General features: G+C 39.5%; 2 protein-coding genes across 2 annotated transcripts in view; one reads left to right on the forward strand and one right to left on the reverse strand.

The window, feature by feature from the left end:
* Positions 1 to 24,346, forward strand: part of DPY30 (dpy-30 histone methyltransferase complex regulatory subunit) — a 937,477-nt gene that overhangs the window by 202,561 nt on the left and 710,570 nt on the right. The gene's annotated exons all lie outside the window — the stretch shown is intronic.
* The window catches only part of TTC27 (tetratricopeptide repeat domain 27), a 177,065-nt gene that overhangs the window by 51,567 nt on the left and 101,152 nt on the right, over positions 1 to 24,346 (reverse strand). The window contains exon 13 of the mRNA XM_050754136.1: positions 8,293 to 8,520. Coding sequence (XP_050610093.1) covers positions 8,293 to 8,520 — 228 coding nt within the window. The remainder of the gene's footprint in view (positions 1 to 8,292; positions 8,521 to 24,346) is intronic.

Below are 24,346 nucleotides of genomic sequence, written 5' to 3' on the forward strand. Positions count from 1 at the left end.
AATTAGACAATTAATAACCCTACAGTGCCTCTCAGTGTTCAAGTAAAAGAAGAGTCACACATCCCCCACTTTAAATCAAAAGCTAGAAAGAATTAGGGACTGCGGATCACAAAAGAACTAGAAGAGAGGCTTTTGAATGTCCTCACCAAAAGAAATGATAAATGTATAAGGTGATCTCATGCTAAATACCCTGATTTGATCATAATACAACATATACCTGTCCTGTAACAGAAAATTGTACTCCATAAATATGTATAACTACAGTATCAATTAAAATGAAAAGAAAGCTAGAAATGATTAAGTTTAGTGAGAAAGGCATGTCGAAAGCTGAGATAGGCCGAAAGCTAGGCCTCCTGCACCAAACTGTTAACCAAGTTATGAATGTAAAGGAAAAGTTCTTGAAGGAAATTAAAAGTGCTACTCCAGGGAATACAAAAGTGATAAGAAAGTGAAATGGCCTTATTGTTGATATGGAGAAAGTCTGAGTGGTCAAGATAGTTCAAACCAGTCATAACATTCTCTTCAGTCAAAACCTAATTCAGAACTAGGCCCTAATTCTCTTCAATTCTGTGAAGGCTGAGAAAGGTGGAGAAGCTGCAGAAGAAAGTTTGAATCTAGTAGGGATGGTTCATGAGGTTTAAGGAAAGAAGCCATCCCCATAACATAAAAGCACACAATGAAACAGCAAGTACTGATGGAGAAACTGCAGCAAGTTATCCAGGAGATCTGGCTAAGATCACTGATGAAGGTGGCTACACTAAACAGATTTTCTAGGAAGACAAAACAACCTTCTTTGGAAGAAGATGTCATCCAGAACTTTCATAGCTAGAGAGAAGTCAATTCTTTACTTCAAAGGACAGGCTGACTCTCCTATTAGGGGCTAATACACCTGGTGACTTTAGGCTGAAGCCAATGCTCACTCATCATCTGAAAATCCCACAGCCCTAAAGAATTAGGCTAAACCTACTCGGCCTGAGGACTGTAAGTGGAACAATGAAGCCCGGATGACAATACTTCTGTTTACAGCATGGTTTACTGAATATTTTAAGCCCATTGTGTAGACTTACTGCTAAAAAAAAAAAAAAAAAAAAAAAAAAAAAAAAAAGATTCCTTTCAAAATATTACTGATCATATTACTGATCACTGACATAGCACCTGGTCACACAAGAGCTCTGATGAAGATGTACAAGGAGACTAATGTTTTCATGCTTGCTAACACAACAACCACTCTGCAGCCCATGGAACAAGGAGTACTTTAGACTTTCAAGTTTTATTATTTGAGAAATACATTTCATAAGGGTATATAGCTGCCATACATAGTGATTCCTCTAACGGTTCTGGGCAAAGCAAATTGAAAATCTTCTGGAAAGGATTCACCATTCTAATGTTCACCATTGAGAACATTCCTGATTCATGGGAGGAGGTCAGAACATCAACATTAATAGGAGTTTGGAAGAAGCTGATTCCAATTTTCATGGATGACTTTAAGGGGTTTGAGATTTCAGTGGAGACGGTCACTGCACATGTGGCAGAAATAGAGAACTATAATTAGAAGGGAGCCTGAAGATGTGGTTGAATTGCCACAATCTCATGATAAAACTTGAAGATATGAGAAGTTGCCTCTTATGCGTGAATAAAGAAAGTGGTTCCTTGAGATGGACTTTGTTCCTTGTGAAGATGTTGTAAACATTGTTGAAATGACAAGGATTGAGAACATTACATAAACTTGACTGATAAAGTAGCAGCAGGGTTGGAGAAGACTGACTCCAATTTTGAAAGGAGTTCTACTGTGGCTAAAGAGCTATCAAACACCATTGCATGCTACAGAGAAATCTGGCATGAAAGGAGGAGTCAATCTATGCGGTAAACTTCACTGTTCTTATTTTAAGGAATTGCCACAGCTACTCCAGCCTTTAGTAACCACCACACTGATCAGTCAGCAGCCATCAACACCGAGACGAGACCTTCTACCAGCAAAAAGATGATAACTCACTGAAGGCTCAGATGGTCATTAACTTTTTTTTTTTTTTTTTTTTTTTTTTTTGGGGCAATAAAGCAGTTTTAAATTAAGGTATGTAGGGTTTTTTTTTTTTTTTTCAGACATAATGGTATTGCACACTTAACAGACTACAGCATAAACTCAACTTTTATGTGCACTGGGAAACCAAAAACTTCGCATGACTTGCTTTATTACAATATTCGCTTTACTGCAGTGGCCTGGAACTGAATCTACAGTATCTCTGTGGTATGCTTGTACATATACTGTCCGCAATATCATATAATCTCACAAAGGCGAATGACTGGTTGATTGAGGAGGAGGTTAAGGAAAATAAATTTTTAAAGAGGTAGAAGAGACTGACAAAAGTAAAGGAAAAATGTATGTGTGTTAAGTGGGAGATGGAAAAATTGATAGGACATAATATTTCTCTTTTTCAGTGCTACACGCACTGGTTTGATAGCTGAGCAATTTCTTTTGTTTTTTACTTTTTTGCATAAAAGTAGAGTATAACAGGAAGAATAACTACCTAAGAACAGGAATAAGAACGTATATTTTAATTCTAGCTTCTGCCTGGGAAATTGTGCCTGGGAGATTTGGTCAGATTTCGCTCTCACTTTCTTCAGCTTTCACTATCCCACAAACCTCAGAAGCCTAAGGCTGAATTTAAGTAGTTTCAGAAGTCACTTGCAAAAATGAAACAAGTGGGTATAAGTGAACAACAGCTAGCAATCTCCAAAGCATAAATATAAGTGGTACATGTCTTTTGGTTCTCTAATGAATGCACCATAGACAGTGTATTTAGTTTTGCATCCCATCCCTGATATAAGACCAAACCCCTCTATTTTGCATAGGAGCTCTCATTTTTTAAACTTGAGCTCTCACTCACTTTATAGTTCTTTGTTTTTATTTAAGCTCTCACTTTAAAATGTGCTTAAATCTAAAAGATGAACAATAGCCTTTTTTCCTCCTAACCCTTTCCAGATACAACTATTCTTATACCAATTTGATTTCAGAAAGTTATTAAGATGTGCAAAAGCCATTCAAATACCACTTTTGGTTTGTCTAAATTTTGTTATTTAACCTAAATCTTTGGATATGTCTAAAAAAGAGGATAGAATTTTTTTAATTCCATTTTTCTATTTTCCTTTTATTACCAGTCTTAAAGGAGACAACAAAGCATATATGCTTTCTCCCTCCAGACAGTTCAAACTTGGTTCACAAGTTAAAATGAGTCTATAGTGTTCAAGTTTGCATCTTGTAGTAGTTCTATACAATTACAGCAACCAATGCCTGCATATTTTGGCATGGTTTACTGCCTGCCTGAATTGGATCCATATGAGAAGCTCTAAAATATTCTCACATAACATCTGTTTATACTGTGACTCTGCTTTGAGCAATTGTCATTTCTTTGTCTATGTAAATAATTAATTCTAAATTATATAATGAGACCAGCAAGCCCTGTCAAGTTCTCCCGTGTGACTTCCCTCTCTTCATCCCTTCCTTCCTATTGCCCCTCCCACACTGAGAATTGCCATGGCTAAAAACTAGGCTATTGGGCTGGGGGAAGTGGCTCACGCCTGTAATCCCAGCACTTAGTGAGGCCGAGGCGGGCAGATCACAAGGTCAGGAGTTCAAGACCATCCTGACCAATCTGGTGAAACCCCGTCTCTAGTAAAATACAAAAATTAGCTGGGCATGGTGGCACATGCCTGTATTCCCAGCTACTTGGGAGGCTGAGGCAGGAGAATCGCTTGAACCTGGGAGGCGGAGGTTGCAGTGAGCTGAGATTGCACCACTGCACTCCAGCCTGGGTGACAGAGCGAGACTCTGTCTCAAAAAACAAACAAACAAACAAACAAACAAACAAAAAACCCAAAAAACTAAACTATTGCTACAGTCTCTTAACTCAGCCTCCATCTAGAATCTCCCACAGCCAGTGTTGCCAAAACAATATTCCTGAATTACCTCTTTACACACCACATTCCTTCATTTAAAACAAATCTCCAAAGAAATCAACCCTTTAATGGCTCTCTATCTGTCAAATAAAAAACCCAATGGTTTAGACTCACATTGAAGATGTTTCACAACCTGGCTCCAGTCTAGGGTTCCCACTATAACTTCCTTCCACCCTAAAAAACTAACCTCTTCACCAAACCTCTGTTCCCCCTGCAAATACACACACACACACACACACACACACACACTTCTTTCTGTGTTTCTAGAGCTTTGCTCATACTCTTCACTTGCCTAGAATGCCCCAACCTCTCCCCTCTTTGCCTATTCAAGTCCTACCTGTCTTTTTTTTTTTTTTTTTTTTTTTTTTTTGAGACGGAGTCTCTCTCTGTCACCCAGGCTGGAGTGCAGTGGCCGGATCTCAGCTCACTGCAAGCTCCGCCTCCCGGGTTCACGCCATTCTCCTGCCTCAGCCTCCCGAGTAGCTGGGACTGCAGGCGCCCGCCACCTCGCCTGGCTAGTTTTTTTGTTTGTCTGTTTGTATTTTTTAGTAGAGACGGGGTTTCACTGGGTTAGCCAGGGTGGTCTCAATCTCCTGACCTCGTGATCTGCCCGTCTTGGTCTCCCTCCTACCTGTCTTTCAAAGCTAACTCCAACATCCTCTCTTCATTGTCTACCAAAGATAGAAATGTTCTCTTTGGCCTCTATATAACTAGTGCTTTACATATAAATTGCTAGGTATTTCTTTGACGCATCATTATTGTTAGCTAGCTCTGTCTGTGTTTGCTTCACTAGATTGCCAGGGTACAAATGGGACTATCTGCTGACCTGCTGCTATGTCTTCATTCTTTGGCTCAGTGCTATGTGCAGGGCAGACAATTAGAATATATCTGACTGAAAAAAAGTAGTTGAAGATACTATTTATTCACCCATTTAACAAATATTTGTTGAATATTTAATATGTACAAGGCACTTCTGCAGGCACTAGGAAAATGTAAACGAACCATACAGATGAAAATTACCATCTTCATGGGACTTGCATTCTAGTGAAGACAAAACAGAACTTTTTTAAAGAGGTAAGCTATATATAAGTGCTATGGAAAAAAATAAAGCAGGGAAGGAAAATTAGGAATATAAGGTGGGAGTATGATTTTAAATAGAAAGATCATGGAAGGCCCCTCCTAGAAAGTGACCTTCCAGCAGACTTGAATGAGATATCTGGAAGAAGGACATTCCAGGCAGAGGAAGAGCAAGAGGAAGACCCGGAGGCAGGAATGTGCCTGGCATATTCAGAGAACAAAGAGGGCAATGTGGGGTGAGAAAAAGGGAGAACTGGAGGAAGGAGGGAGAAGAAGTGCCGGGAGCTAGATGCTGGGGAAAGTCTTGAGAACCATTAAGAGACTGGGTATTACCATATCTGACCTGAGTTTGAAAGATAAATGTGGATGCCCTTTGAGAATAGGCAGATGGGCAAGAAGAAAGGCAGGAGGTAACACAATTAATCAGGTGCAAGACAATGGGGATTTGGACCAGGATGACAGGAAGTGGTAAGAAGCAGTCTGATTCTGGACATATTTTGAAGGCAGATCTGCTAGGACTTGCTGATTGATTAGATGTGGGGTATAAGGGAAAGAGGAATTAAGCATGACTCCAAGGTTGGATGGGGTTGCTATTTATAGGGATGAGGATAAGCTTGGGAGGAAGAGGGATTATGGAATGGGGAGAACACTTCAGATACTGGAAATGCTAGGTTGGAGTGAGGAATGGGGAGATTGGGTAAGCAGTTAAGTACTGGCGTCGAGTTCAGGGGAGAAGACAGGAGTGGAGATAAAATCTGGGAAGCTGTCAGTGTATAGTTGGAACTTAAAGCTCCAGCACTAGATGAAATCAAGGAAGTAAGTGCAGACAAAGACAAGGTCCAAGGACTAAGCCTTTAGGAACCAGCAAGGGAGCCTGAGAAGGAGCTGCCAGTGAGGCAGAAGGAAAAGGATAATGCTAACATGTTGACAACAGACTGTGGGCTGCAGAGAACAATTCATGTCTGTGAGGTGCCTGGCACTGATTTAACTGAGATTGTGGCAGGCTAAGGGAGGGAACTCACTTAATCCAGTCATAAGGCAATCGCAGTTAGGGTAAACTTTAGGCAGAAGCTTCCAAGATATGCAAGGATATGATACAGTTTTTCAGAAAAGTAAAATTTTAAAAACAATATTGAGTGAGTTCTCCCTTCTACCAAAAACCAAAAACCAACCCCTCACTCCCCACCAAAAAAAATAGAGTGATAATCAAGTTAGAGGAGGGTTTCTCAACCATGGCACTACTGACATGATAGGCCAGATAATTTTTATTGTAGGGGGCTGTGCTGTGTATTATGGGATGTTTAGCAGCATCCCTGGTCTCTACCCACTAGATGTCAGTAGCATATCCCCACACTTCCCCATTGCCGAAACCAAAAATGACTACGTAAGTTGCCAGATGTCCTCTGGGGGACAAAATCATCCCCAGTTGACAACCACTGAGTTAGAGCCAACTGTCAACAAAAAACAATTCCTTAGTACACTCTAAGCATCCTTGCTGTCAAATACACCCATTAGTTTCTGCTGATATTCTGTACTTACAGCTGTCCTACTCTCTTCTCCAGGCTTTTTACCTGATTTGGAAAGTTCTAATTATATTTACCATCCAGAGTACAGAAAGTAAGCGATTAGCTCAATCCGTCATTTTAAAAAACGCACTTCTGATTTTCTTCAATGTAAAAGGCATTCCCTCAGTTATCCAGTTCAAAAATGACAATTTCTGCACACCCATGTTCATAGCAGCACTACTCACAATAGTCAAGAGGTGGAAGCAAGCCGAGTATCCATCAACAGATGAATGGGTAAACAAAAAGAAGTATGTACACAGAATGGAATATTATTCAGCCTTAAAAAGGCAGGACGTTCTGACACATGCTACAACATGAAGGAACCTTCAGGACATCATGCTAAGTGAAATAAGTCGGTCTCAAAAGGACAAATATTGTATGATTCCACTTTTACGAGTTACCTAGTAAAAATCATAAGATAGTTACCCAGCTAAAATCATAAGAGAGAAAGCAAATGGTGGTTGCAGGTGCCAGGATGGGGACCGAAGGGGAAATAGGGAGTTGTTTAATGAGAATAGAGTTTTGGTTTTACAGGATGAAAAAGTTCTGGAGATTGGTTGCCCAACAATGGGAATGTACTTAACACTACTGAACTGTACTTTCATTTAATTTTATTTATTTTTTTCAGAGATGAGGTCTCACTGTGTTGCCCAGGCTGGTCTCAAACTCCTGAGCTCAAGTGATCCCTCGGCCTCCCAAAGTGCTGGGATTATAGACGTGAGCCACCACGCCTGGCCCTGAACTGTACTTTTAAAAATGGTTAAGATGGTAATTTTTCTATGTTTTTTACCACAATTAAAGAAAAAAAGATAGTGTAGGCTCTGGAATCAGACCATCTGGATTCGAATACTAGCAAAATGTTTAATGAGTTACCTGGCTCACAGTAAGTGCTTGGTGAACATTAGCCACTAATTATAAGTTAGTATTTTAACTGGTGATTACGGCAAATCAGTGTGCATGTTTTTCAAGAGCCATGATTGACGGTTATACATGCCTTTGATTGGTGAAATGGGAAGGCAGTTATAAATAAAGTTTGGTAGAAAAAATGACCATTTCTAATAATAAGACATTCTGATAACTGAATATCATTAAGCACAAAATAAGGTTAATCTCTCTTCCCTCAAAATTAGGTCCACTCCTGTGGATTTATCATGTCACTTAGTTTAAAGATCCAGACCCTTTTGTATTGTTTTTTCAAACCTTTAAAAACTTTTTAACATTTAAAGTTATTTGTATATATAAATACACGTTTTTCTTAAAATGATCAAGAATCCATTCTATACATTATCCTATTTATATAAAGGTTTTTCTTTCATTACTGATTTCAGCAAATACTTGCAAAGCCCTATGCTGTCTGCAATTTTGACTCTTGTTCATTTTCTTCCTAACGTATCTGCTCAAAACTGTACCTAATTTTAATAGTTGTATGTCAATAGTTAAGGACAATGAAGGGGAAAAAATAACAAAATGAAACAAAGTTAAAGTAATAGAAAGTGAATTAAAAAAAAACATACCTATCCACTTTTTGCAACAAGCAAGTTTACAACAAGCAAGAAGTCTATTAGAGACTAAGTTCTTAGCTGTCAAAAACAAACTCACCAGTTATCAGGTTAGAAAATGGATACTCATTCTGTAAGATCAAATCCAAAGAACAGCACAAGCACTGAGAGCAGCAGGGGGTTCTGAGTTGTCTAACCTGCATGGGATTAATCTTAACCGAGCGTTCGAAGCACTCTACACACTCTTGAAACTCCTTGTTCCGAAGATGAAGGAGGGCTTTGGAGCGCTGCGCACGAGCACTGCGGTACCGGGACAACTCCCAGGCTTTGTCATAGCAAGAATGGTCTCCAAGGACGTCTCCAAGCAAGCAGTATAAACTTGGTGTTTCTTTTTTCTCCAACTCTTGTCTAAGGATCTCTTCTGCCTAGAAACAATAGAAACAATGAAATTGCTTAAGAGCGACTAACTGCTATTTTTTTTTTTTTTAGCAAATACACATCTTTAATCTCACACAATCCAAATTTTTATTTTCAACGTTTGAGATTTCTTATTTCACACATCAAGGACACAGGTTGAGTAAGAGGACCAATACAAAATAAATACAGGCATACCTCAGAGATATTTCAGGTTTGGTTCCAGACCACCGCAATAAAGTGAATATTGCAATAAAGCAAGTCACAAAGTTTTTGGTTTCTAGGATATATATAATTTGTTTTTGGCCGGACATGGTGGCTCACGCCTGGAATCCCAGAATTTTGGGAAGCTGAGGCGGGTGGATCACCTGACGTCGGGAGTTCAAGACCAGCCTGGCCAACATGATGAAACCCTGTCTCTACTAAAATACAAAAATTAGCCGGGCATGGTGGCAGTTGCCTGCCTGTAATCCCAGTTTATTGGGTGGGAGGCTGAGGCAGGAGAATCACTTGAACCCAGGAGGTGGAGGTTGCAGTGAGCCAAGACTGTGCCATTGCACTCCAGCCTGGACAACAAGAGTGAAACTCTGACTCCAAAAAAAAAAAAAAAAGTTGTTTTTATACTATACTGTAGTCTGTTAAGTATGCAATAGCATTATGTCTAAAAAAAAAAATGTGCACAGCTTAATTGCTAAAAAATGCTGACACAGAGATATGAAGTAAGCACATGTGGTTGGAAAAATGGTGCTGACAGACTTGTTTGACACAGGGTTGTCACAAACCTTCCATTTGTAAAAAGCGCAGTATCTGTGAGGTGCAATAAAGTGAAACGCAACAAAAAGAGGTATGCCTCTAAGGTGCAAGTAAAAGAAAGGAAGGAGGAATAAAAGGGGAACACTGCTTCACTGGCCCTCTGGGGTCCTCAAGGAAATGCACCGAAGAGAGGTTTACTTCATGGTATCAGGTGGACCCATTACCTGCGCCAGGTGTCGCCACTGTGACCATATTTTACAGCAGTCTCTTTCATTCACCTCTACCCAAAGGCAATGAAAAGCATGTTTCTCCTTTTTCAAAATGGTATGGTTAGGGAGCCTGGGGTCACTGAGGAATTTATAAAGGAGGGATTTTTAGCAATGTCTATTAAATTGTATATACATTTACATACAACTTAATAGGCACTGCTTAAAACGTACCTCTTAATCAAACTACATCCTACCTCACAGATAACACTTGCTCATGCTAGACCTATCTGATTCCAGACAGCCCATTCACTTTAGAAATTAAAAGTCATCCTCAATACACTGCACAGACTTCGGCATTATTCTCGTATGTCCACAGTTTGGAGCTACCTCATCACTCAGGCTAATTGTGTACTTGTTGCCACCACTCCTCAACTCCCTCCCACCGCCATGTCCACCACCCCACTTCTGATAAATTTCAACATAGAGCAAGCAGCACAGTAGCAGGTCTACTTTGCATCCTCATACACACATCTTCACGTAAACAGCAGTGGTGCTGCCAAGGATGCTAAGATAGCCATTGCCAAAATGGATGTACATATCTAGGAAAGCCATCCTTTAGTAGCTAAAATGAGACTTTAAAGCCCCTAACATACATCAGTTGGCAATCCGAAAGTCTGTACGTTTGATTTTCTTTAGATGGGCATATCTTTACTCCTTAAGCAGTCTAATGTTTGTGAAATCTTTTAAAAGAAGACTGTGCTTCTAAAAGTGTCTTTGGATGTTGGCTCCTCTGCATTTCTGATATAGTACAGGTTATGTATGCTTTTAGACCTAATCTAAAAGTGAAACTGGAATTTATAAAACAGTTTCTAAGAAAAAATAATGCTAAGTCCCAAATAGGCAAAATAAACATAAAGTTTTAGAATATAATCCATGTAATTCCTCTCTTCAAACACAATACAATAGCTATTAAAGTATCTAACTATAACTCTAGTCACCTATAAAGAGACGTATTCAACCACAGACTGTAGCCGCAGCAGAATTTTTGCTGAAATCATCTTACCACGTGATTGAAGGCATATCTCTTGACAGCCAGGTATTGACGGTATGGTACCCACATCACCCTAGAAATTCTGGAAGCCAATTCACCTAATAAATTTCTTTGAGCTTTAGCCAGTTACAGTGTACTGTAGTGGTCTGTAATTAAACAATGACCATTATAGTAACTGGGTATAGGAATCATTTCAGGCAATGTACTCCTAGGGCAAATGGAAATATGTGATTGGTATCTGATCTGGTTGGGTTTGAAGACAGAGAGGCTGCAGTGATCATGAGGGGGTGAAACACTGGTAGTCCATGATATCCCGTGATGAAAGAATTACTTAAGTTATCATGTGTGGTAACGGAACTAAGACACCTACCTAATGCATGGCTTTGTGTATTGAGTGATAGGAGATTATGAGGGAATACAACAACTGTGAGGTAAGTTGGCTGTTTCCAAGTTCACTAGACAGCTCAAAGAAAGCAAATGACATTCAGTGTTTTAAATCCCCCAGGTCAGAGAACCAGGGAATTTCTATGATTATCTAGAAGAATTTATTTTCCCCTGCAGCTACCAACCTGGTATAGCCAAAATCAAAAGTAGGTAGATACTGCTCCTATAGGATAGCTGAATTAAAATGTAGAATGAATTCAGTTTTATTAGTTCTTTTATTTTTTATTTATTTTTATTTTTTGTTTTATTTTTATTTTTGAGATGGAGTCTTGCTTCTGTCACCCAGGCTGGAGTGCACTGGCATGACCTCGGCTCACTGCAACCTCCGCCTCCCGGGTTCAAGCAATTCTCCAGCCTCAGCCTCCCGAGTAGCTGGGATTACAGGCATGTACCACCACATCCAGCTAATTTTTGTATTTTTCAGTAGAGAGGGAATTTCGCCATGTTGGCCAGGCTGGTCTCAAACTCCTGATCTCAAGTGATCTGCCCACCTTAGCCTCTCAGAGGGCTGGGATACAGGTGTGAGCCACCGTGCCCGGCCCAGTTTCACTAGTTCTATGTGAATGTTAGGGCATTTGGGCTCGACGCGGTGGCTCAAGCCTGTAATGGAGGCCAATGTGGGTGGATCATTTGAGGCCAGGAGTTCAAGGCCAGCCTGGCCACCATAGTGAAACCCTGTCTCTACTAACGATACAAAAATTAGCTGGGCATGGTGGCACACACCTGTAATCCCAGCTACTCAGAAAGCTGAGGCAAGAGAACCACTTGAGCCTGGGAGGCAGAGTGGGAGGCAGAAGTTGCAGTGACCTGTGATCAAGCCACTGCACTCTAGCCTGGGTGACAGAGAGACACTCTGTCTCCAAAAAAAAAAAAAAAAGTTAGGGTATTTGATTGGATTAATCGAGTATGCTTTAGTCTTCCATTTTATTTTCTCTATTGGCTTTCAGTTATACATCATTTTATACTCTTTAGCGATTGCTCTGGGTGAGCGTGGGACTATGGTAAAAGTGACACTATGCGACTTTCAAAGCTGGCGTATAACAGGCCAATCAGCCTCTGTGTGGTTCTCTTGGAATCCTCCTTGGAGTCCTGAGCTGCTCGGTAAGTAGCCCTACTCCCTGCAGTCACCATGCTGTGAAGAAGCCCTAGCTAATTCATGTGTAGAAATCCCACTGAGAGGCCCTGACATTAGATGAAGACAGCTGTTCAGCCAGTCTCCAAGTGTCCGAGACCCGCCACCATCTGATTGCAACTACATGAGTGATGCCAGACCACTGCTCAGTCAAACCCTTCCTAAATTCCTGTTCTACAGAAACCATGAGAGAGAAACAATGATTGCTGTTGTTTTAAGCCACTAAGTTTTGCGTAGGTTTGTTACACAGCAATAGGAACTGCAACCATTGTTTAAAGAAAGGGTAAGTCTAGTACCAGTTACTTCATCCTGGCCAGGAGCAGAAAAGGGCACTGATTATGAAAGAGAAGGATCCAAGGATTTAAATGGAGACATTTGGAAGGATTTAAATAACAGAAATTACCCAAATCTACTAAGTTTCCTATACCAGCAGAGTGTATCTAATAAGACTAGTGCTACTTTGCTTAAAGACACCATAATGACTGTACCCTTCCATCCCTCATTGCCTCCAGACATAAAAATAAACCAACATGCAAAAAGAACAGTTCATTTTGTTAATTTACAGAGGGAAAACCTTGGGACCATATGGTAAAAGAGATTCTAACCATGCTAGACCAGAAAGAAAAAGGATCATAAATTAAATCAGGCTGAATTAAGATATTCATCAGAAATTTTTGATTCGCAGTGCTAACTCAAGCAGCTGGGGATGGTTCTAAATTATTTGCTCAACTGCTTGACTAAAATCTGGACTCAAATGTGGCCAAAACTAAACAAAGTTGAGATGCCAGAAATTCCTTTGTGTAATGTACAGGAAGGCATCCAACAACTTAGAACAAAAAGGCTGTTGTCAATTTATCACTTGCAACCTGCTCATCTACCCCTAACTATGTCCCCAACAAGGCCAAGAGGATATTCCTTTTACATTTTAAATGGGAGAACCAGCATTTTTGAAAAGTGCTATGGTAGATGTTCCGTGTAAGCTGGGGAAAAGCATGGAGGTCCTTTGTTGAAAAGGGTTTCTTGATTTTAATGGGGGTAATTAGAACCCAGGGTGGGAGAGACTTGCTGATAGCACTGAACCTAGAAGCATGATGAGCACAGTTATTTGCAATAAGCATGGCCAGAGTGATAATTAGATAATTAGGTTGGACTAGCATGGATCTTACTTGAGTAGTGACTGACTGATCCTGAAACTTCAGTTCCAAACTAGATGGGCAGCTGATGAAGTTCAAACTTGATATGTATGACATTAAATTAAAAAAATTCTAGGTTTGGAGACCAGATGCCTGACCTGAGTCTCCATGCTAAGACATTGTCTCTCACCCAGTTCCTATCTTTGAGTCACTTCAAAGACTCACAGCCTTTTACAAAAAATAAACAAGAAGCCAATACCATTCAGGAAGGACTCTGGAATAACATAACAAGGATATATCATAGCTCTTCTCTAGCATTTTCCCAAGAAGTAAACATAAATATTTGCCAAATAATTGTATCCTGGGGAAATAGAAATACCCCATCTTCTTAGGGTTAGCTCTTAATGTTAACCCTTTGGGACTTAGAATATCATCATGATGAGTGGTTGGGTTAATGAAAGTCTATCCATCCCATGGTAGGCCCAGTAAGTTTCTGAATCTACCTGGTGGTGATTTCTCTAGTTCCCTTCTCTTCCCTCCACTGTAAATGTACAGTGAATTAGATATATTAAGCAACCAGCAGATCCTCTAGTAAGTGCTACTACAGTATAAAGGGCCAAGCAAAAGCCCCTGAAGTGTACTCTTCTCATTAAAAGAGTAAACTCAAAGCAACACTGCATATCTAGTAAACCAGAGATTGGTGCCATTATCAAAAACGTGTGTGTGTGTGTGTGTGTGTGTGTGTCTGTGTGTGTGTGTGTGTGTGTGTGTGTGTGTGTGGTTTAACCTACCCATTTAAACTGAGCAGAACAAAAATGGGTCCTGGAAAATGTCATGGATTATGATAAACTTAACATAGTGGTGGCTCTGATTACAGCTACTGTTCTGGACATAATCTCTGCTGGAATAAATCATTACATGGGAAGCAGGGTACTGATACAGCAAATGTTCTTTTCTCTACACAATAACCAGACAACACCAGATGTAGCAGCCTTTTACCAGCACAGAGAGAAGAACACTTGTCCTATCTTGCCTCAGAACAACATGGACTTTATGATATAATTTAATCTGCAAGGAACTTGATTGTCTCAACATTCCATGGCCTTGATGACATCATGCTAATAGAACACAAACTAAGATTTAAAAAACTTCTGTGCCAATGTCAACTGAAAACCAATTAAAAATTATCATATAGTTGATATTAATACTTAGGGAAATCTTGAATTTATAAAAATCCATTTGATATATCGCCTCTAAGGAACTCATCTATTAAACAAATCAAGGTTTGTTAAATTAAATATTTAATGTTATATGTTGTAAGAATGCTTTAATATCTTATATTCCATTTGAAGAAACTTTTAAAAAGTTTCCCCATGTCAGAAACCCTTCTTTATGTAACACAGTCTATGGAATAATCTGTACCTGCTAGTATGTTGCAACTTTCCAAATAAGTAAATTCCCAAGTTAAACAACTAAACCCTTGCATAGTCATATGTACTGGATTACGCTATGTCAACTTGCTTAAACTGGAAACTGTTTCCTAAAATCCCTTTTCCTTCTGATTTCATGTTAGAGTTCATCATGGGAGAACCTATTAAGGATTTGAAAGGCAGAAGTAAAGCAACAGCCTTTACTCTTGGAAAGTTGTCATGGTCTAATATGGTAACAAACAAGATGTGGAGATGTTCTGCAGATCCCAGATCCCATGCTCTGTGTGTCTACCTTGTCCTTCCAACTGCTGGCTCTGCTGACCTACAGCAACCTCAGGCCCCCATGAGACATTTGCTGTGTGGACTCACAGGGTTAATAGCTATATAGATATAACGGCTTTCCATAGATCCCTCCACAAGCCCCTGCTTCATGATCCCATTTCAATGGCTGAAAGTATTTGGCTTCTTGGATTTCCCTTAAGTTCTGACTTACCCACTTGTGCCAATGTGTCAAGTGAACTAGTCAATGATTCTTGCCCTGATCTTCTGATTCCCTCTTCCATACCTTCATTTCCCTAGCTCTTCTCACATGTGTGTTAAGATTCAACTCCTTTAGTAAGCCCCTTATTCTCTAAAATACTCAAAGTGGCTCTGCTTCCATAAAACAGGCCTAAGTGATAAAATCTTTTTTTTTTTCCTACTTCTACCTTTTAAACTTATGTATTCTTCCATTTGGTAGTAATATATAGGTTAGTTTTTATCCAGTTCGTTCTTAAATGCAGTAATCCCTACAATAATTCCAAGTAGTATACATTAACATGCCCATTTTTGAGAGAAGGAAATAAAGCTTAGATTTCTTAGTCAATTGGTCACCCACAACCCAAAGAACACTAAGTTAAAAAGCAGGAACTTGATTCTAGGTTCAACACTATTCCACAGGTGGACATAACAGTATAAGGACATCTGAAAATTCCCTCCACTATAAAATAACCAGAAAACTGGCCCAAAGTGTCAGAACCAACGTTTTTAGAACTCTGAAAATTAACCAAAGACTTGCAATAATACAGGAAGCATTTATTCAAGAGAAACGGCTAAATCTTGGTAAGAAGAGCAAGCTTCATGGCATTTCAACTTGTTCCATTCCAACCCCCTCTTCTCCAGTTCTGTAGTAGCCTTGAAAACCAAGAGCCGGCAATCATCGTGATAACTAGTGGCCTGGCAGCCACTGGAGGGGGCAGAATGGATTTGAAATACTTTTAAAACTGCATTCCCGGAAAACTGTCATCATATGCCCAGTCTAGTGGTTCCCTGGAAAAGGTCACTTGCAAGACTGTCTTTATTTGACCTAATTCTAAGCTTGCCCAGTGAAAAGCCTTTCAAAAAACAACTAGAAATGACTGATTAATTTTGTAGTTGCCTGAGGTGGTAAATAACAGTTGGGGCAAACAAATACAAAGAAACAAGACAGTATGTTTATACAGGGAAAAGGTAATCAACAGAAACTATCCCTGAGGATGCCCAGATATTAGACTTACTAAACGAACACTTAAAATCAACTATTTTAAGTAATCCCCAGTACAGGCATTAAGAATATAACTCAGGCCAGGGACGGTGGCTCATGCCTATAATCCCAGCACTTTGGGAGGCTGAAGCAGGCGGATCTCCTGAGGTCAGGAGTTTGCGACCAGTCTGGCCAACACGGTGAAACCCCGTCTCCACTAAAAATACAAAAATTAGCCGGGCATGGTGGCGTGCGCCTGTAATCCCAGCTACCCATGAGGCTGAGCAGGAGAATCGCTGAAACCCGGGAGGCAGAGGCTGCAGTGAGCCGAGATCACACCACTGCACTCCAGCCTGGGTAACAGGGCAAGACTCCACCTCAAAAGAAAAAAAAAAAAGAATTGTTAGAACAAAGGCATATTTTTATGATAAAATGTTCATTCCATCAAGAAAGATGTAAGAATCACAAATACATGTGCCACTAAAAGAACTCCAAATTGCATGAAGCAAAAACTGAAAGAACTAAAAAGAAAAATAAATAATCGAACAATAGTATTTGGAGATGTCAATACCTAACTTTTAAAAATGGACAGAATAACTACACAAAAGATGTAAGTAGAAGACTTGAATAATGCTATAAACCAACTAGACCTAACAGACATTTAAAGAACACTCTAGCCAACAGCAGAATACACATTCTTGTCAAGTGCATATAAACATTCTCCAGGATATACTATATGATAGGCCACAAAACAAGTCTCAACAAATGTTGAGACAAAAGACGGAAGTCATACAAAGTATGTTCTCCAACCACAATTGGGATAAAATTCAAAATCAATAACAAAAGGTATTATGTGGAAATTAAACAATATACTCTTAAATAATCAATGAAATGAAATTACAACAAAATTAAAAACACTTTGAGATTAATAAAAACAAAACCAAAATATGCTGAAACTTATGGGATGTAGCAAAAGCCTGATTCAATGGAAATTTATACCTATAAATGCCTATATTGAAAAAAAATTTTTCAAATCAATAATCTAACCTTCCGCCAAAAGTCACTAGAAAAAGAACAGCAAACTAAACCCAAAGCAAGCAGAAGAAAGGAAATAAAAATTAGGGTATAAATTTAAAAAAAAGAGGATCAAAAAATAATAGAGAAAGTAAAAAAACCAAAAGTTAAATCTTTAAAATCAAATTACTAAAATTAGAAAGAAAAGAGGAGACATTACTATCAATCTAACAGAAATAAAAAGGATTACAGGGAAATACTATACTCCCCAGGTATCCTACACTGAAAATAGGATCCAAGGCTCAGACATCAAATCACACTCTCAAAGAATCTGCTTGTTTAAAAACACCACTCTACAAATATTTATTCTACTTCAAACTATACCATATTATAGATTGTGAAGATTTACCAGAGTCTAATACCTAGTATTCTGCAACCATTGCAAAGAAGACAAAATAAATATAAACAGTTCCCAACTTACAATGGTCTGACAATTTTTTAAATTTACAAAGGTAAAAAAGCAATACACATTTGGTAGGCACTGTATATCAAGCACTCAAAAAATCATTCTGCTTTTCACTTTAAACTGCATAAGATACAGAACACTTTATTACAAAACAGGTTTTGTGTTACATTATTTTGCCCAAGTTTAAGCTAATGTGTTTTGAGCACATTTAAGGTAGACTAGGATAAACTATGACGTTCAGTAAGTTAGTTGTATTAAATGCTTTTTATATTTATAATTATTTTCAACTTGGGTTTGTTGGGAGGTAACCCCATTGTAAGTCAAGAAGCATCTGTATACAAATGAAAAATGACATCATAAGCAGGAAAATCTTCACATTTGGAAATGCTAGGGTACTCAGGATTTCATATATTTCCTCCACCAATTCCCAGCTACCACACTCTTTTAAGAATGAGGAACATGGTGGATGGTGTGTAACTTGTTGCTACCCAACAGTATCAGTTCCGGATATTCTATTCACTGCAGGATGGGTCTGAAGGGCCAGAGTGTGTAGTTTTCCAGAGAAGGTGAGAAACACCAGAGCAGTCACCCTGTTTGGTCTGAACTGACTTCTTCTTTCCTCAAATTCTATCCCACGTTTTTGTGTTAGATAAGTTAATTCTTTCTCCTTGAGATCGTATACCTCTTCTTTCTGCCAACAAAATTATCTTTCCCAAGGGCAATGCTTGCAGTATTTCCTTTCTTCAGCTAGTCATATTGCATTCCTCATTCTTCTTCACACTTTCCAAAATGTTCTGTTTTCTCTGTCTTCCTCCACTTATCCACTCAATTTACATAATTTATGACCAAATAATGAGCTACAAAAGATGTGCCCAGTGAACATAAATAAAGTACCAGGGCCTACATAACATCACTTCTGCAATATCACAATGTGAATGGCCAGAAATCTTCACAGAATGCAAAAGCTTTAGAATTTCTGGCTATGGGTTACTATTTCCCCACGGGAATATACAGATGTGCTTTTTTTTTTTTTTGAGATGGAGTTTCACTCTTGTTGCCAAGACTGGAGTGCAATGGCGCAATCTCAGCTCACTGCAACCTCTGCCCCTCAGGTTCAAGCAATTCTCCTGCCTCAGCCTCCCAAGTAGCTGGGATTACAGGCATGTGCTGCCACGCCCAGCGAATTTTTTGTATTTTTAGTAGAGTCGGGGTTTCGCCATGTTGGCCAGGCTGGTTTCAAACTCCTGACCTCAGGTGATCCACCCGCCTCGGCCTCTCAAAGTGTGCTGGGATTACAGGTGTGAGCCACTGTGCCCGGCCAGATGTGCATTATTATACGATGCAAGAAACTTTCCATCTAAATGTCTATTAAAAATAATAAAAATACATTCCCCAAACAAACAAAAACATATTTAAATGGGCAACTGATTGCCATGAACCTGCAGCGCTTGGACAAATCTTGTCAGATGCAAACTCCAAAGATCATTACCCACCGACATACATACAAATCTAAGCTGTTTCAACAATCTGTTGTAATCCCACATAACTAATTATTAATTTTAATACTTTTTTCCGGCAATGACTATGCGTAAGTAGTGAGTCTCAGCATAAAGCTAAGTTGGCCGAGACTTAAGCAGAACCTGTGATTATAACCAGAATAACACGCTGTTTACTTGACCAGGGAAACCTGCACTATTTAGAGTAAGGGTCATACCCTAAATTGCCCAGAGATGCATGCCAATTTTTGAGATGAATGTAGTGGGCTGGTAGATGAGCATCCTAAGGAAAGAGTCACTGCTTAGCTCCAGCCAGTTAGGACACCGATGTGGGACTCTGGCCGCTCAGTGTTTCCACATCTTTCAATTCTTTAAGAGAGGCCAAGAAATCTAGAATTTTTTTAGGTGAGATATCCTTAAAATATTTATGTATGTATTTATTTATTTATTTCAAAACACTGTGTAAGGCAAACAAACTGCCTCTCTGGCCTATATTCACCCATAAGCTGCCAGTTTGCAACTTCAGATTTAGGTCATTAAACTCCCACCCCACAGTGGACATCACAGTTGCTTTTTTCCTGTTTAGCATCCCTTCCCTGATCTTCTGAAAATTGAACTCCTCTTCCCTGAGGAAAACCCACTCCATGCGTGGTCCAGGTAGTTCCTATCAGATGAGAGGGCAGAAGGCACATGACTCAAGCCCTTCAGTCTTCCACTGGATCTTTCTTTAGAGATGTGGAATTGACTATATTTTTCCACTGAGATTACTAACTTGGGTTTCCTGTGGCCATGACGTCTGCCTCAGGGAGAGAGCTACAAAGTCCTGATGATATCATCTGAGCCCCTGCAGGAGCTCTCATGCGAAGTCTACTAGAATTTTCAGTTGTAAGAACCAATAAAACTTCCTTTTTTGCCTAAGCTAGTATGTGTTAATTATTTTACAATCAAAAGAGTTTTAACATATTGCTTTAAAAATTGTGTTGCATAATCAAGTTTATAGACTTCCAACTACAAGAAGATCTGTGAGGATATATGTGCTTTTTTTTTTTTTTTTTTCCGAGACGAAGTCTCACCCTGTCACCCAGGCTGGCATGATCTTGGCCCACTGCAAACTCCACCTCCCAGGCTCAAACGATTCTCCTGCCTCAGCCTCCTGAGTAGCTGAGATTACAGGTGCCCACCACCATGCCCAGCTAATTTTTGTATTTTTAGTAGAGATGGGGTTTCACCATGTTAGTGGGATGGTCTCAAACTCCTGACATTGTGATCCGCCTTCCTAAGTGTTGGGATTACAGGCGGGAGCCACCTCGACCGGCCATGGATGTACGTGCTTTTAATCAGATAGTTCAAATGTCAAATCTACTTACTAAATGAATGACCACGAACAAGTTAAACTAACATTTTGAGAGTTTGTTCTTCATTTTTGGCTTACCTACCTCAGAGAGGCTGAACGAAGCAGTAAGCCCTAAACTGTTTATCTTCTTCCTCAACTCCTTCCATTAGAAAACCAGACTGGAAAGCAAGACACTTGAGGTTGCCCTACCTCTAGGAAAAGGGGACTTGAAAGAGCTTCGAGGAACATTAATATTTTCCATAAATAATCACACTGGTCAACTGTGTAGTTTCTCCAAAAACAGAAAAATTGCCGTTATCAACTATTTAAATAGATGATTACAGAATTTGGCCAAGAAGAAGCAAGAAAGTGAGGTCAAAGAGAAAAAAATTACTGACAGTAGAAGATCAAAACTAAATTTTTCCACATTAGGCTAATTTCAACCAAACATTGGATTTTTTATTAAAAGTGTGGAAAATCACAGGAGCCCTAGAAATCACAGAAAGGAATCTATGCAAGATACAAACCAAGGGGATCATTGCTTTAGAACAGGACAGCAGAGAAAGAAATATGTAGCTAGAAATATGAGAGCCACATAGAATTTGGAATCTGTATATACTTTTATCTTAGCACTGTCATACTAAAATATTCGCTCATGTGTATCTATCATATCAGACTATAACTGTGTTGGGAGTAAGCTTTGTCTACTAGTCATCTTTGGAATATCCTTATCCAGCAAACAGTAGGTAGTCTATAAACGTCGGATGAACTCAACTGGAAATAATACTAAAGTCACAAAGGGCTAATGGTATTTTCTAAGGTCCTTCAGATTCTAAACAGAAACATAAAAGATCCTTCCCATTTGGGAACAACGGGAGAACTCCTTTAGGTAACACGCTCTAGCTAAAATCAATACTGAGTATCACCATATGACTAAATTAGGACAGATCTAACAAAAATTTATCCTAGTAAATAGAGATGTCATATAACAGAATCTGAATTTCACATGCCCTTCTAACCAAATAGTGATAACTAGGAAGCAACACTTCTTAGGACTATAAACACAGAGGAGCAAAATTGATGGCCTGAAAGGGGATTTTGGGTATTTGAGGGGTTCCCCATCCTGGTGGTGTATTTTCTGATCAAACAGTCCAGTGCTGAAAACTGAGAATTTCAGATATGTGCAAGCAAAGGAACTAATATATTGAAAACCTGCCATATTGGGGCTCATTTATATTTATGATGATATGGTTTTCTACAAGTTGCTATGTGGGAAATTTGAGATTTGCGGGAGGGAAGATCCTACCCTAAGCACTACTAGGATTCCAGGAAGCATTCTGTCAGAGGTGAAGCCTTGGGTTTGGGGTAAAGAATATGGGTGAAAAATGAAGCTAAGCCTCCAGTGAAAAGGTAGACAAAATATTTCAGGAAAATTTTTCATACTTGAGTGAGAAGGAATGATCAAAACAAACTACCCTTTTTGGCTGTGATCTGTGCCTAAACTTTGTGAATTAGCGGAAAGAATTAAAATTCTAATGTGTGATAAGAGTGGTTCTTACCTGATCTTGCATCTGGTCAGTATATTAGGAAGCGAAACTGGCAGATCAACAACTATAGGAAGCCCTCCACATAAAAAATGAAGGGGAAAAAAACAAGCTCTAGACCCAGAAATGATTCCAACTATGAAGAGCATCTTTGAGGACTACATAAAGAGCAAAATTAGGCTTAATAAACACAGGTTTGCTCCAGGGGAATGGAGAAAAGGCAGGCTAAGAACTTAAGGTTCCCCAATTAGCCAGATTTGGCCTCTTGACAACAGCTTTAGGATTAAAAAAAAAAAGGCACACATGGGACTCACAAAACATTGGCCATAGTCTAATTCTAGCCTTCTACCTTGAAGCAGAGAGCAAAAATGGATTCTGATTCTATTGAAGAGGCTGGTTCTCAACAGGGAGACTGACCACTGAAAGGTGCTCTACGTCCTCAATATAGTACATAAAGATGAAAGGGGCACAGCTGACAGAACTCCAAAGCACGTTTCACTCTTACCAAGAACAACCCTTTTAGCAGAATGGCAATTTACTCCTAGTCTAAATTCTTATTCTATGAGCAGCAACTGAGAGCTGACAAGTGCAAAACGCTTTGCCCCACCCGTCAGACACTCCCAGCTAGACTTCTGTGTGGTGGTGCCTACTCCCACTTACTCTCTCATGGAGCCAAATGTTCACTAATTGTTTTTCACAGTTATATGTGTGACAACACCATGCTCTGGGTTGATTTTTTAAAAGTTACTTGCCAACATAAATACTCAAGGTCCAATATGAAAGAGAGTAATTAAAAACAGGCCTTATTATTCAATTAGTTGATCATCTCTTATTTGCATTACCAATTTATATTTTCAATTATTTTGCCTATTTTTCTCAATCAAGTGAGCACAACAGGTTTTAACTTACAAAGCTAATATCCAATTTTTAAGGGATTAATAATAACCATGACAGGAGGCAGGTGTGGGGAAAGGGGTACCGGCTTTAAAGGAAAGAAAGGTCTGAGCTCATATTCCAAAACTGCCACTTAGTAATGCTAATCAGTAAAGCGACAAAAACAACCCATATTTTGTGGGTTGTTATGAATAGCATATGACAATTATAAAATAATTATATAAAGAATGCGGTACATATAAGGCACTCAAAATATAGCATTACATAATAATATGCTCACAGTGTCCTTAGCATTTACTGAGCAAGAATCAAAATTCTTGACGGTTTGCTCCTATTTCTACTCCTAAAGTTAGAAGGTTCAAATGGGAGCAGAGGAATCTCATAATTTGTTTTTGGAGAGAGAAGAGTAAAGCAGTGGTTGGAGAGGTATCTTCTGCCACCTGCAGATATTCATAAGGAGTGTCCTACATGGAGATTGCTTCAATGAGATAACTATTCAGTGATCACTTACTAGTTACTCATCCAGCAAATATGATTGACTTCTTGCTACATGCCAGAACTTTGCTAGGTTTTGGGGCAACAGCTGTTTTTTGTTTTTCGTTTTTTTTTTTTTTTTTTAAATGTATTGTCACTCTGTCACACAGGCTGGAGTGCAGTGGCGCGATCTCGGCTCACTGCAACCTCCACCTCCCAGGTTCAAGTGATTCTCCTGCCTCAGCCTCCCGAGTAGCTGGGACTACAGGCGCGTGCCACCATGCCTGGTTAATTTTTTTTTTTTTTTTGTATTTTTAGTAGAGACAGAGTTTCACCGTGTTAGCCAGGATGGCCTCCATCTCCTGACCTCGCGATCTGCCCGCCTCAGCCTACCAATGTGCTGGGATTACAGGCGTGAGCCACCACGCCTGGCCAACAGCTGTTTATTTTAATAGACACGGGTCTGGTTCTTAAGCAGGTTACATTTAGTAGATCAGATGAACCAACAAATGGGGTACCAGAGTAGTTTGGGTGCTATAGGAGTACACAGGTGGACAGCACCACAAAATGTGGGAGGAAAGTATCTGGGAAGGCTCTCTGTAGACAGCAATCTCCTAAAGATTAAGTAGCAGTTAGCTGAAGGAAGACAAACGTTCTAGACAGACAACAACAATTACAAAGGTCTGAGGTGAGATGGTGCTGCAAAATCAAGAACTTACAAGTAGTTTCATTCAAGTTATTAAAGTTCTGCTGGAACTTCAGGTGCAACCTGGATGACAGAGTAAGTATGAAGCAGGGTAAAAGAGGAAGGAGAAAATGCATTTGGCAACGGAAACAGGAGCCAGATCATAAAGTGAGGCTGGGCGCGATGGCTCACACCTGTAATCCCAGCACTTTGGGAGGCCAAGGCGGGCGGATCACCTGACGTCAGGAGTTCGAGACCAGCCTGGCCAACACGATGAA

The sequence above is a fragment of the Macaca thibetana genome, chromosome 13, assembly GCF_024542745.1.
Source record: "Macaca thibetana thibetana isolate TM-01 chromosome 13, ASM2454274v1, whole genome shotgun sequence".
NCBI lineage: Eukaryota > Metazoa > Chordata > Mammalia > Primates > Cercopithecidae > Macaca > Macaca thibetana.